The sequence below is a fragment of the Serinus canaria genome, chromosome 3 (assembly GCF_022539315.1).
Source record: "Serinus canaria isolate serCan28SL12 chromosome 3, serCan2020, whole genome shotgun sequence".
Lineage (NCBI taxonomy): Eukaryota > Metazoa > Chordata > Aves > Passeriformes > Fringillidae > Serinus > Serinus canaria.
This window is the reverse complement of record NC_066316.1, coordinates 76,932,736-76,946,080: the sequence shown is the minus strand read 5'-3', so window position 1 is coordinate 76,946,080 and position 13,345 is coordinate 76,932,736. Positions and strand designations below refer to the sequence as shown.

Genomic DNA, 13,345 nt, shown 5'->3' with positions numbered 1-13,345 from the left:
GTGATTCACATTTAGTTTTAAATTCTAGCTTTCACCATGGTCTCATAGAAACAAAACTTCTCTGCGAAGCACAGAACTGCTTTGCAACGTCAACGAATTCAAAGGAAAATCAAACCCTTTCCCCCCACCAAAGAGCTTCTCAGTGAAGTTACCTGCAAAGGATGGTTGGGAGGGGGTTCAGATATTTTTAGGTTAAGCTCTTTTAAAAAGAAAGGACAAGTCCTTCCCCTTTTTCATCCATCTGAACTAGGAGTTTATGGCATTTGTATAGTTTTGAACATTTAAAGGTAAGGATTTTGTACAGTAATGATTAATACCTAAACATAAATATTCTCCTACATTATATACTAGTTTTTCTTTGTACATGCGGGGGAAAAAAGTATTTTCAACAAACATGGCACATGCTATATGCAGTTCCTCCTCAGTAGCTTGGCTACAATTACAATAGTTTGCATGAGGAGGATAAAAGCAAGACTTTGTGGCGAGTGGGCGACAGTCCATGAGCACAGTCTGAAGATGGAAGAAAGTGGAGAGAGGGAGCTGATTCCTCCTCCAGGGTTCAAGATGCTGATCTACTTGAGTGCCTCAAAAAACCACCAGCGCACACCTCTAGTGTAAACGTTAGCACAGAAGAACACATTATCACTTAGTGCTTCTGAGAAGTTGCTTCCCCACACTTTTTTTTTTTTTTAAACAGGTGTGAACAGCTGGTCATTTTTTTTTCAGCGAGAACAAACAATATCAGCCAATAAAGCACATGACAGTTGTCGTCGATAAAGCCACACAACCTGGCACACGTAGGGCAAAGAACCACAAAATAAAAACTCAGTACACTTAGAATAGTAATCATTATTAAAAAAAGCATTAGGAGGTTGTTCTTCTGTCTACACTGTACATACAGATGTTATGCTTGGAAAGCTGCTGTCTCACACAGTCATAACATGAGTCAACATTAAGATACAAGTCCAATACAGTTACAACTAAGCCAATTCACTGAGTAGTCTCCTTTGAGACAGCGCTCTTTTAGCTGCAGTTTGTGCTGAGGGCAATGCTGCAGGATGAGAGGATCCCGGAACACAACAATTTGATGGGTAAGTGACCAAATTGGGTGTTGGCAAACGTATGTTTTGCTCTTAGAGGATACAGTGCTAGCTGGACTTCCGTAAGGAAGCCAAAGTCAACAACTAGGGGTGTGATCCTGCAACTCTGCCTACCTAGGCAGGGTCAGTGACTTCACCAGACCCACCTCTGCACCTGGGGTCTGGTGGGGAGAACAGGTAACGTCTGAGGACAGCTGAGGTCAGGCTCTAAGGACTAGCCGGAGCAGCAGTTGCTTCCATGAGTAAAGGATGCAGAGTGGGGCTGGAGAAAAAGCCCCCAGGTATATTGACGTGATCTCTGTTTGCTTTACTTCGTGGAACATTTGATGAATTGATCCAGTTGTCAAATACACTTTTCTCTAAAGAGTGAAATATACTTTCCCCTATAAGACTCCAAACGCATCATTAACAGCACTTAAACTTGGTTTGTGAAACAGAAAGAAGTCTAAATATAAAAATAATTCAAGCAGATTCTCTTTACAAATTGTATAGTGAATTCAGTATTTGGCAAGACTGTTTTTACTACATAATGAGCTCCTGAGTGTTTGTCTATTAGATAAAAATTTTCTATTTCCTTTAAGCCATAAAGCAAAGAAAACCATATACTCAAGTTATTCTGAAGTCATGACTTCATTTATGAAAAGAGGTTTGACCAGAAACTCAGTGCAAGTGGCAAAGTTGACCATTACTGTACAGTATCTGCAAGAAAATAAAATAACTCCACATTGCTCAAGTGGCACGAAATGGCTGTGCCAAAAAAAATTGTCTATAATAAAATCTCAAATAAGTTTCTGACATTAAAGTTTTATAAATAAGTACAAATTGAATGCTATTGCTGAACTGCGAACTGAGGAAAAAATTATCGTGTAACAAGTTACCAAACTAGTTCTAGCATCAAAGACAAAAAGGAATGTTGGAACTTGTTTGTACAATAGAAATGAAAGCTTCCAGTTTGTAGGATGAGAAAATTGAGGCATGCAGGGACTCTTGCATATGGATATATATATTTTATATATATTATATATAATATGTACAGTTTAGCTATAAAACTTTGATGTGTAAAGAAGCTGTCTTCAATGAAAAATTGAACATTCAGAGGAAATTCCTGAGTTAGGGTTTTGTGACATGGGCCACTGAGAAAAAAGCTGCGGTTGGGTCCTCAGAGGTGTTATGTCCATCCCTGTTAAGATTGAAATCAACATACAAAAACAGACAGTGTTGCCACTGCTTCGTTCCCTGCCTGAGCAAGGGATAGCACCATTGTGAAGAGAACTCCTGCTTGTAGAGAGGAGGGAATACTTAAAAACAGTATTGCTGCTAAGACCACTGTAGTGTGCACCAAATACGTTCTTCTAGACAACAAATGAACACTGCCACTGGCTGACTGAAGAACACCTGACCAGGTGTAACGTTAAGGTTACGAGTCACTAGGTGTAATCTTTCCTGGGTTGTTCATCTGTTGTACATTTATCAGTCATTTCCTGACAGAAGTCTACCGTGACCGTTTGGCTGCTCTGCTCTGGTGGAAGCTCTCTCTCGGAGTAAGTACCTGCGTCGGCTCCATCCAATCCCGCGCCAGCCGAACAATTTTCCGAGATGTTGTTGGGCAGCCAGGGTGCTCCCAGCTGCACCGAGCCTTGCTCTGAGCAGCACTGCATGCTCTCCCCGACGCACTGGGAGGTCACCAGGCTCTGCTCCACACCAGCTGGGGCGGGGCTGATGGTGGTGACCGGCTGTAGATCCATGGGTCTGAGAACGGGGCAGTATCGGTGGAGGGCTTGGATCTGTTCCGGGCTCTGCATGTCTCTACACACTTCTTGGGAAAGACACGAGAAGTTGTCTAGCAATTCTCCCATGCTTGCTTTCAGCTGGTTCCTTTCTGAGAGCAATTTCTCTTTCTCACACACCTGAAAAAGAAAGAAGGCGTCTTAGATTAAGGAAGGGACATCCACTGCCTGCTCACTTTGGGCACTATTGTGTGGCATTCACATTCTCTGAAAAATCCTTTCACCCGGGATTTTTCTCCTGGGAAGCCGAGAAGCCTCAGAGAAAAAGGAAAACAATTCTTACAGCATTTGCTTCTCCTGTGTTTTGTTTGTCTGGAATGTGTTTGGAGATTGCTTACCCTCAGGTGATTGTTTCATTGGATTCTGGTGTGAGTTGTTTTGCCTCATTGGCCAATCAGTGCCAAGCTGTGTCAGGACTCTGGAGAGAGTCACAAGTTTTCATTATTATCTTCTTAGCATTTCTGCATTCTTTAGTATAGCTTAGTACAGTATTCTATCATAAAATATATTATCATAAAATAATAAATTAACCTTCTGATAACATGGAGTCAGATTCATCATTCCTCTCTGCCATGAGGGTCCTTGCAAAAACAATACATATGCAGCAGTACCCAAGAACACCAATGTGTCACACCTGTTTTCATATGGCCAGAGGAAAAGTCACAAAGACATCAAGTATTTGACCACCACAGCCTGTGTGGATAGTAGTTTGGAAAAAATCTGGAGAAAAACATTTGAACTGGAAGAGGACAGAATTCCAAGTTATTTCCACACAACTGTTCCCTTTATAAACTAAGGCTGCCTGACAGATGATATAAAAGAACTCTGAACTAAACATTTTGAGTGAGAAGTGCCATTTCCTACCTAATCAGCAAGAAAATGGGTTAATTCCTGAAGTGAGGATAAGCTGCTGATGTTTGGTTCACCCTTGAACTGTCAGGTTGGCCACTTAGGCTGGACGCACCCCGTGGAGCTCGTTACCACTGGGAGAGGTGAGTTTACTCAGAAGAGAGATCTGTGTGCTCTGTGGCCTGCACCATGGCTTGTTTTCTTATGTTCTGGTGCTTAATGGTTTGGACTTGATCTAATGCAGATATTTTTATAAACCCAGGCTAGGGTTTCACCTCTATAAGACAGTGTTGACTCAGTGTAGACTGACTGGGATAGTCCTGCTGCATCTCCTTCTGTCTCAGGCAGGTGGGAATACAGCTCAAGACAGAAGATGAGATTTTGCAGAGTACCAGAACTATTTCCAGAGCTGAGCTGGCCCCAAAAGCAGCGCAGCCACGTATCTCACCTAGTAGCACTGCTAAACCCAAGATGTCTCAGCATCTGAGGTGTGAAAGCTCCACAACTCAGATAATCCAGCTATGGGTGGTTGTTGACAGCTGACAGTATTGCCCTCGGTACAGAACCCACACTGGAAACATACAGCTGTGTGAATGTGAAAGAGAGCAGTACACATGAAAAGAACTAACTGCTAAAATATTGATAAATCTATCAAGAAAGCATAAAAATAATAAAAAAATAAACAGATGCTCAAGTACATCTTGAGATGATGAATTATGGAGGAGAATATGCTGCGAGTTTGCAGGGAAAAAAGGGAATGTGAGTGGGTAGATGAATGAGTGAGAGAAAGGCAAAAAAAAATTACCTATCAAACTCTGAGGATACAACCATTTCACTCACTGTCTGCTGTGAAACCATCTGTGTCAACAAGATGGGTGACTTACAGCAACTACAGGGGGAAAAGGGGTCTTTCATAAAAAAGACCCAGCCAAGTGAAAAACCCTTAAACCACAGCACCATTATGTAATTCATGAGACTGGAAACTGCTGATCACAAAGTGGCCAGAAGAAAACAAAGGCATTTCCAGTGGTCATGTGTTGTGTGTTCATTCTTTTCCCTGTCCCTGTTTTCCAGCTCAGGGGGCTGGGTACCTGGAGAACAACCAGTCTTACTCATACTGAGGAAGACTGAGGTAAAGAAGGCATTAAGTACCTCAGCCTTTTCCTCCCTCTCTGTTACTATGTTTTCACTGCATTCAGGAAAGGATGAAGATTCTCCTTGGCCTTCCTTTTGCTGCTTGTCTGTTTAAAAAACCATTTTTTTATTGTCATTTATAGCAGTAGCATGATTAAGTTCTAGTTTTAGAACTAGACTTTTACCCTTCTAATTTTCTCCCTGCATAACTTCATGATAGGCTTGTAGTCCTCCTGGATAGCTGCCCCTTCTTCCAAAGATAATAAACTCAATTTTTTCCTTGAATTCCAGCCGAAACTCTCTGTTCAGCCATGCTGGTCTTCTCCAGTGTCTCATATTTTGGCATGTGGGATCAACCTGCTCTTGTGCCTGCAAGATTTACTTCTTGAAGAATGTCCAACCTTCCTGGACTCCTCTGCCCCTCAGTACTGCCTCCTAAGGGATTTTCCCAACCAGTCTCCTAAACAGGCCAAAGTCTGCATTCTGGAAGTCCAAGGTGGCAGTTCTGCTGACCTTCCTACTCCAGCAACCAAAAACTCCATCATTTTGTGATCACTGTGCCCAAGAAGGCATCCAGCCATCACTTCACCCACCAGCCCTTCACCGTTTGCAAACAGATCCAGTGAGGTGCCTTCCCTACTTCACTCACTCACTGCATATTGCCGCATATTCAAGTCCCCTTTGCTAAACAGAAATGTCAACTTTTTTGGGGTGCAGGGAAGAATCCTGCACCTCAAATGGTTTTTGATTCCTCAAATTGAACAGGGATCAAGCCCACAAGGCCACTCATACACCTTTCATTCATTCCCCTGAGATGTATGTTTGTGCTGAGGAGAGGACTTAAAATTTTTATTTTGTCTGTCTACAGTTTACCATATCAGACAATAATGGCAATGTCACAGGATTGCATGAAATCAATTAATTAAAACTAATTTTCAATTGAAGGCTACAGATATAAGGCTCAATCACCCCCTGCTGCTAGCCCAGCCCTCAGAGTGCTGCTCCTGAGGCTCTGGAGAGTGAGAGACAGGAACTCCTCCCCATCACCAGCTCAGTGCAGAGCGACAGGCATGTGCAGTTAAGGCTGGACCTGCTTCTTCTGACAGCTTGATGAGGACTCATCCACTCTTTCACTGTGCAGAACCTCTGACTCACCCTGTACACACTGTGCATTATTCTCAGTGGAGGAAGCAGTTGCTCACTATTTTGTTTATCTTTGTTGTGCTGTTTGTTTTGCATCAGTGGAGCACTACTCTGAACAATGTTTTGATTTTTCTTTTTTTTTTCCCCCCAGGGCTTCAGCAGCACAGCATCTGAAGGCTTCACAAGCCTTGATGATTTAAGCCTCCCAACCAGCTTGTGAGGTCAGTGTCACCTCCCTGTTACAGACAGGAAGCAGACAGGCACAGGCAGCAAGTGAGTAACCCAAAGTCGAGTGGCTTTCTGCTATTTGTGAGGTGATGGTAACTCAGCTTCTTCCAACAGATCCCTGCCTTTTTCACACAATGTTTCCTACAGCTTGAGCAGAGAACAAAGCAAAATGAAGCACAAGCCCCACCTGAGGTGTCCCTACCATGACTGAAAGTGAGAGGAATTTTCTGAGCAGCCACTTGGCCTCGCTCCAGTCACTTCACTCCCTCCCATTAAAATGTGGCAGCACTGTCTGCTGTGCATTCTGCTCATCAGTGAACAAGCTGACTGAACCCCCTGAAGTCTGGGCTGGAATTGCTGTTGGTGCCCTGCAGGCTACAGTGCGAGGGTGAGCTGGGCTGCGGCGAGGGCACGGAACTCACCAACTTGCGGATTTCACATTCGAGGTTCTGAATGCAGTCCAGTTTCCTCTTGCGGCAGCGCTGGGCTGCAATCCGGTTCTTGCTGCGCCGGCGGACGTCGTGGATGAACTCGAGCTGCTCTGAGGTTAGCTTGTGCATCTTTATCATCATCTGGAAATCATTCCTTGGAAGATCTGTGATTTGATCAACAGGAAAAGGAAGTTTCACCTAAAACAAACACAAGACAAGAGCAAAGAGTCATATTTTGCCTGCTCAATGGAAGCTGAACAACAGTGAGTGGAAGGACGATTATCTTTGCTGCCACCCCCTCAATAAACAACAGACCAAGTTTTACACTGAGCAAGTTCTTCCCTTGTGGCACACTGTGGAGGTCCCGATGGTAAGGATAAGATGATAATCGTACTTAAATCAGCAACACATATGAATTCCAGATAAAAAATTCATCTTTCCACAAAGCCTCAATAAATGATCTCATTGCATTAAAAGAAGGTTCTGTCCACTAAGAGACACGGCCTTTTGGAAAGAGTGAAGTACCTTGCTGCTATCATATTCAAGCTAGTTTCAAGGAAGGGGCTATTACCACAGCAGGAAATGTATATCTGCTCAGACTGCAGGACTGAAAGTTTGATTAAGTATGAGGTGAAAAATACAACCTGACACCTCAAGTGGACGAAAAACAATGTATTGCAATTAGGAAAGGTCACCTAATCAAGCATTTCAACTGACTAATACACTGTGTAAGAAGAAAGGGTCAGAGGAGTGTGATGCAACATATCCTATCCTGCTAAAATATATACATTTAAAAATAAACCTATATATGTTGACACTCTAATATTCTTGCAGAGTAAAGAGCACTGAAATTGTATTTCTTGAAAAGGTCAGGGTCTGACTTCAAGAATCCTAGCAATTATGCATTAAAGCAGAGCAAAACACAAAGCTCCCAGAAGTCTGAAGCAATGAACACACACTGTGTCAAAAGCTGAAGAATCGTGGATGTGCTCAAAGCTTTTTAGGCTTTTTTGCCCAAAATCTATCAGCTTGCTCAAATAAAAGTAAGCACCTCCCCTTAGAAGCCTTGCTTCACTTAGAGCCTCAGACTGATAGCTATTAAAAAAACTGATGTTCTTTGGCCACCTATTGTATTTGGTGGTCAGATAAGAGTCAGCTCACAAAGCTGAAGGAGATGCAGAGTAATTGCATTGACCCCTTCTTTTTTTGAGTCATACCCACACTGCCCAAAAGATGGCAGTAAATATTTATGTTTCTGTCCCTATTTAGTACAATCTAACCTCTGGAACAAGGAGACTATTCTGCACAGGGGCTATATCAAAGGAGGTAAATTGCTCCAGCCAAACAAAAGATATGGGCTGAAAACATTCCTTTGATATTTAAAACATGCATTGTCTTCAAATGGTGCACTTAATAATTATTTGGAAATAAAGAAAGTAACAACATGGATTGTAAGTTATCTTCAGAGAGCTGAGTTGTTCAAGCAGAACAGTTTGCTGAGGACACATGTACATCAACACACAGCAGTGGCCTCTGGCATTGATGGTCACAGACCCTCACCAGGCACCTGAACCTGCAACAACCAGCTCCTCACCTTGTTTAGGGGTGTTCTTGGCTGTTTTCTAACACTGCTCTGTGCATTGCCAAGCTGGGGTATGTGCAGTTCTGTGCACACACCTACCACATTCTTTCAGATGGCTTCATGCCCTAAATGTTCATTCACGCCCCTCTGCCCCCTGTGTCCAGGCACTGCTTCATAACACACTACTTGACAGGTCAATTTAAAGCAGCAAGGAATGCCAAGCACTGCCCAAACCCTCCTAAATTCTTGCTTGCACACACAAAGGCTGACCTTAGGCACAAGGATGTGAACTACCTTGTTTACACACTGCCAGTTAATGACATGAAACCTGTTTGATTTCCCATCAGAGTCTTTGGATGGTTAACATAAACTGTGTCACCTGCTTTTTTCTCAAGCTTCTACCAGGGTCTGAAAATGAAAACAGCCCGTGCTTTCCTCTGAAAGACACCACAGTTTCACTGCAAAACCAGCCCTTTCATGTTCACAGTTTTTCCTTATTTTCTTAAGACCAAAATGGAAAGCAATGTTAACTTTATTTCTCCCTGCCTCTCCCTTTCAAAACATATTTACTTGCGAAGAGATGTGCTTGCAGCTGGAACGGAAATGAAAGAGAAGCAATTTAAATATGTCAGGTAGAAGTTGCTGAAGGGAAATGGGAAAATAAATAAAAAAAGATTCATTAAAAAAAAAAGGCTTGAAAATAAAATCATCTACACAGCAGATCAGAGACTGCTATCAGTAATCCCAGCATAATCCCACTCCTGTCACAGGCAGCACTGCACAGGATTAAAAATGTGAAAGGGAAAGTGGAAGTGAGTCAGACTCATTTCCTTCACCATTCACAGCATTTTTATTGCCCGTCTCCCTCTTCAAAATCAGCTGTCAACTGAAAAAAAAAAACCAACCCACCAAGTTTTTGGCACGGACACAGTGAATAACTGCACCGGGGTGTTGCTGCAGTGAGAGGCTAAAGTGTTTTACATCTGCACAGGGCAAGACTCTCAGCTGCTATTTATCATAACAGAGTGGTGAGTCATTTTGCTAGAGCCTGCAACTGTGCAGTGGGTGGGATTCATCTGACTCACCCAGAGCTGCCTGAAATGATGGGCTGGGACTACCTAATGTCCTGCTCCCTTCAGATGGCAATGCTGCATGGCTTCTCCCTCCTTCTGGATGCAGAAGGAGTGGACTCAAGATTCAGAAAAGATTCTGCATCTTACAGGATCTGTGGGAAGTGAGAGAAACTTACCTGAAGTGTCTGAGAAAGACAGTCAATATTTTCTAAAATATGAAAGAAAACCTCAACGAGTATGCTTTCTTGTAAAGTTCTCTTTCTAATTACTATGTGTTTTGGTTCAAACTATTTCAAATTAAAAATCTAAGTGGGATCCCTGTTCCTTCCAGCAGTTACTCCAGCCAGAGCTAACCTCACAGAGCTCCCAAACCTTCCCTTATCAGCACAATTACTCTTTCCCTCCATTTTTACACCAGCAGCACAAGCTTGCTTTCCACCACACAACAAATAAACTGGCACCTTTTACCACCATGGCAGACTATACTGCCCCAACTCTGCCAATCCACCCTGGGGAAAAAGGAAACCTGGTTAGGATTTTGTGGCATTTCCCCCCTTTTATTAGCATTAGGATGTCAGTGTAAATGTCAATGCTTTGAGAGGCTAAGTCAGAGCAATGATGTAGGCAGACAGCGACTGACTCAGCACATGCAGGGCCCATCCATAACCAATTAATTCCTTCAAGCTTCACTAGTTACTGCCAGCTTGGATCATATGCCAGTTACTGCTGTTCTGCTCATCTATTGTACCAGTTACTGCTGCTGCTCCCCCCTCTCTTTTTTACCTGGAATAAAGGAAAGAACTGAGGACCTGTATTCACTCCCATTAAAACATAAAATATCAACTCTTGGGAATTTCTTTATGTTATGAGTAACCTTAGCTTCTTCATTCTTTCTGTATATCTTAATTAGGACATCATTTCACCCTAGCCAAGTGTTAGTAAAGGCAATGAACTTCCCAAGTCCCACTTTAACATCACAGTAACTTAAAGGACAAATATATTATCCATAAGAAAAAGCAACCATTTTGTAGTGGGCATAGGAAGGTGGAACTCACTGCACCAGTTGGTCAGTTGCCCCAGAGCTGTAAGAAAAAAAACCTGCTGCCTTAGTGCCCTCAAATCCTGAAAGCCTCTGACACTCACACTTGCTGAATCCTTGGAAGGCTCTCAGGACCCACCCAAGCAATCCAGCCCAGGGGCTCAATTATATTAATGCCTTTTTTTAAATGCAGAAATGGGTACTTGGCTTCACACAAGAGAGTCCAAGGCATTAATGTTGTGTTTTCAAGTATCTTCCTTAGCATGCAAGTCTGTCTTCCACAAACACTCAGGAAGAAATTCATTCCAGGACAGGGGCTGAGTGGTGTCCACCCCTGACAGGGGCTCAATTGTCCACAGGGTATTTCAGGCACCCCTTGTGGTCCCACACACTAGGGACCTATTCCTGTCCTGATCTCACTGGGACACAGGCTATCTAAGAAGCACAAAGATAATGGGCTGTACTTTGTAGAAGGGATAGCCAAGATGCATTTTCTCATCCTGCTGTCTACTGGCACAGGTAAAGCCTTCAAAACATCTCCTTTTCCAGGTGTCTACTATACCAAAATGGAAGAGGACTGCTAAAGGGGAATGATGAGCCCAGGCAGTGAAGATCTACCATTGTGTCAACAACCAGGGTCTAAATTGTCTGTCCCACTTCAGATCAGCAGGTTGCACTGCAGTGTGTTCCATCTGACACAAGACAGCTGATGGCCCCGTAGTGGCGTGGGGTCCACTCCAGCCTCACTTTGTGAGGGCCATGAGAGGTGTTTGGGTCAGCAAATGCTGTCTGAGAGGGCACTGCTGTGGAGGCAGCCTGGGTAACCTTCAGATTTGCCACCTGCCTCACAGAAGTGGAGGACCAGGCTAATCCCACGGCTGAGTGCTTTAACCCAGTAATCAGGAGATGTGGATGGGATTCTCATCCTTTAGCCCATGATCTGGACCTGTATTTGGACCACACACTGCTGGTACTTAGAATGCTGGGCTGACCTCTTCCCATTCACTGCTTGCAGTGTCCCCAGCTTCCAGCCCTTCAAAGGGCACAACAGTATGATACTCCTGCTGTTTAACAGGCTTCTCTGAGAGCAGGGATAGCACAGAAACACTGACAGAAACCACTGGTGCACTTAAGAATGGAAGATCAGGCAGTGAAATGACAGGGGGTAAAGTACAGTATTTCTCTGAAAGAGTTGCTTTTGCAGCTCAAGAACTGGAATGCTTCAAGAGCTCCTGCAAGGTCTTCACATCAGAGTTTAAAAGAATTGGTTGTAGGGCTCCATAAAATAATATAGAGTTTTAAAGGGACCCTCCTGAAATTTAAACTCTCAGTGTTGTTGTAATCCAGCAATTCTTTGCTACCAGGATGGATTCCATTCCAACTGAAGAGAGGAAAGAAAACAAAACTTCCACGAAGTTTATCTTACAACACCAATGTTTGACAAGACACCATTTAAACAGACATTGAGAAACAATTCCCGGTGCTCTGCTGATGCCATCCTAGTCAGGAAAACATCTACCAGAAATCAATCTGGAGACTAATTTTTCTCATTTTCAAATTTGCAAACCTAGCAAAATCAGGAAAGCTGGGGTGGCTGATCATCAAATTCTGGGAAGGTATCATGTACCACAGCAAGTTAAAGCCCTCACATGCATTTTTCTTGGTTGCCCTTCTCTCCATGTAATGTTCTTCACTGAGTAGGAATACAAGCAGTGAAGCAATCTTAGATGAGGTAACTCAGCATAGTTACAGGAGATTTCTGGAAGAGCAGCTTTGGTTTACTCCTCTTTTCTGGGGCTCTGACTTGCAGTAGTTTGCTAAGGACCAGCAGATGAACAGAGAAAGAATGGCCGCCTGTCACTTAACATGGAGGGGTTTGGACTCCTGCTGAAAGTTATTTACCTACCATATCCTCAAAGGTCTAATTGCATTAGCTTTCCCTTTATGAAAATTTCCTTTGAAAAGTGAGTCACTAACCCAGGCGGGAAATTCTTTTGAAATACAGATGAGGAGACATTGAATGCAACTCTCTAGATAGTAATAGTTCTTGAAAAACTCTACCTCTTACCTCCTCTTACCCTTGTTTATTTTTTTCCTCAGAAAACTCACTTATCATATTAGACTGAGCTGAGATTTCTTTTTAACTGGTTTAGTAGTACAATATTTTTTACAAATTTTATAGCAGATAAAAACTCTGAAATACTTGCTGAAGAAAAGGAATACCAAGAAAAGTAGGTAGTGCAGAAGTTTCTGTTCCTTAAGTAGGTTAACAGATTGACAGACTACTTCCTTCTCAGCAATTCATTATTTCAGGGCTTATTGTTTTGTTGTTGCTATTTTAAGCAGGATTGTCAGAACCTGCCGGTAAGCACTGAGCTTTAAGTCTTCCCTCTAGTATTATATCTCAGCAATTGATTTTTCACAACCTGTGGAGGCCTGAGAGAACAGAGGGAAAAGAGCAACACAAACTATTAAATATTTCTGTGAAGTCCCAATAGCTCAAGTTACAGCCCTGTTCCTGCAACTCTGTACCATGGGTACACCCTACACCACACTCGCTGCTTCTGTCAGGAAGCCTTAACAAAGGGAGATTGCAGAAGAGCCTTGGTGGCTCCAGGAAGGGAAGCAATAAGCAAGGACATCCTGGAGAAGATTTACCAGTGGTGTTCCAAGGACTGCCACCTCCTCTGACAGTTGTGACTGCCTTCTGCACCCCCAATAAGATGGAGGCTCGTCACAAGGTGGGGTCACCTTCACCCACGTGGCATCATGCTGAGCCCTAGCACCCCACTTCTGGCACCAAACAACTTTGGCCATGTGCTCTGGAATGGCATCTGTGTGTGGGAAAGCAGAATGCCTGAAAAAAGCAGAGAGAAGCCTTTCACCTACTTCTCACACAATCAATACCCCTGCAAATGATGTTTTGTGACATTAATTCTGACAGCGACAGCACTCTCTGAGCCAAATTAAGACCAACTA

General features: G+C 43.1%; 1 protein-coding gene across 6 annotated transcripts in view; it reads right to left on the bottom strand.

Annotated features, from left to right (window-relative positions):
* Window positions 1-1,477: 1,477 nt before the first annotated feature.
* BACH2 (BTB domain and CNC homolog 2) overlaps window positions 1,478-13,345 on the bottom strand; it is a 180,894-nt gene continuing 169,026 nt past the window's right edge. For all 6 annotated transcript variants that reach the window (XM_030235916.2, XM_050972024.1, XM_050972025.1 and 3 more), the window contains 2 exons: window positions 6,664-6,870; window positions 1,478-3,007 (listed from right to left, as the gene is read on the bottom strand). In XM_030235916.2, coding sequence (XP_030091776.2) covers window positions 2,528-3,007; window positions 6,664-6,870 — 687 coding nt within the window. In that variant the 3' untranslated portion in view covers window positions 1,478-2,527. The remainder of the gene's footprint in view (window positions 3,008-6,663; window positions 6,871-13,345) is intronic.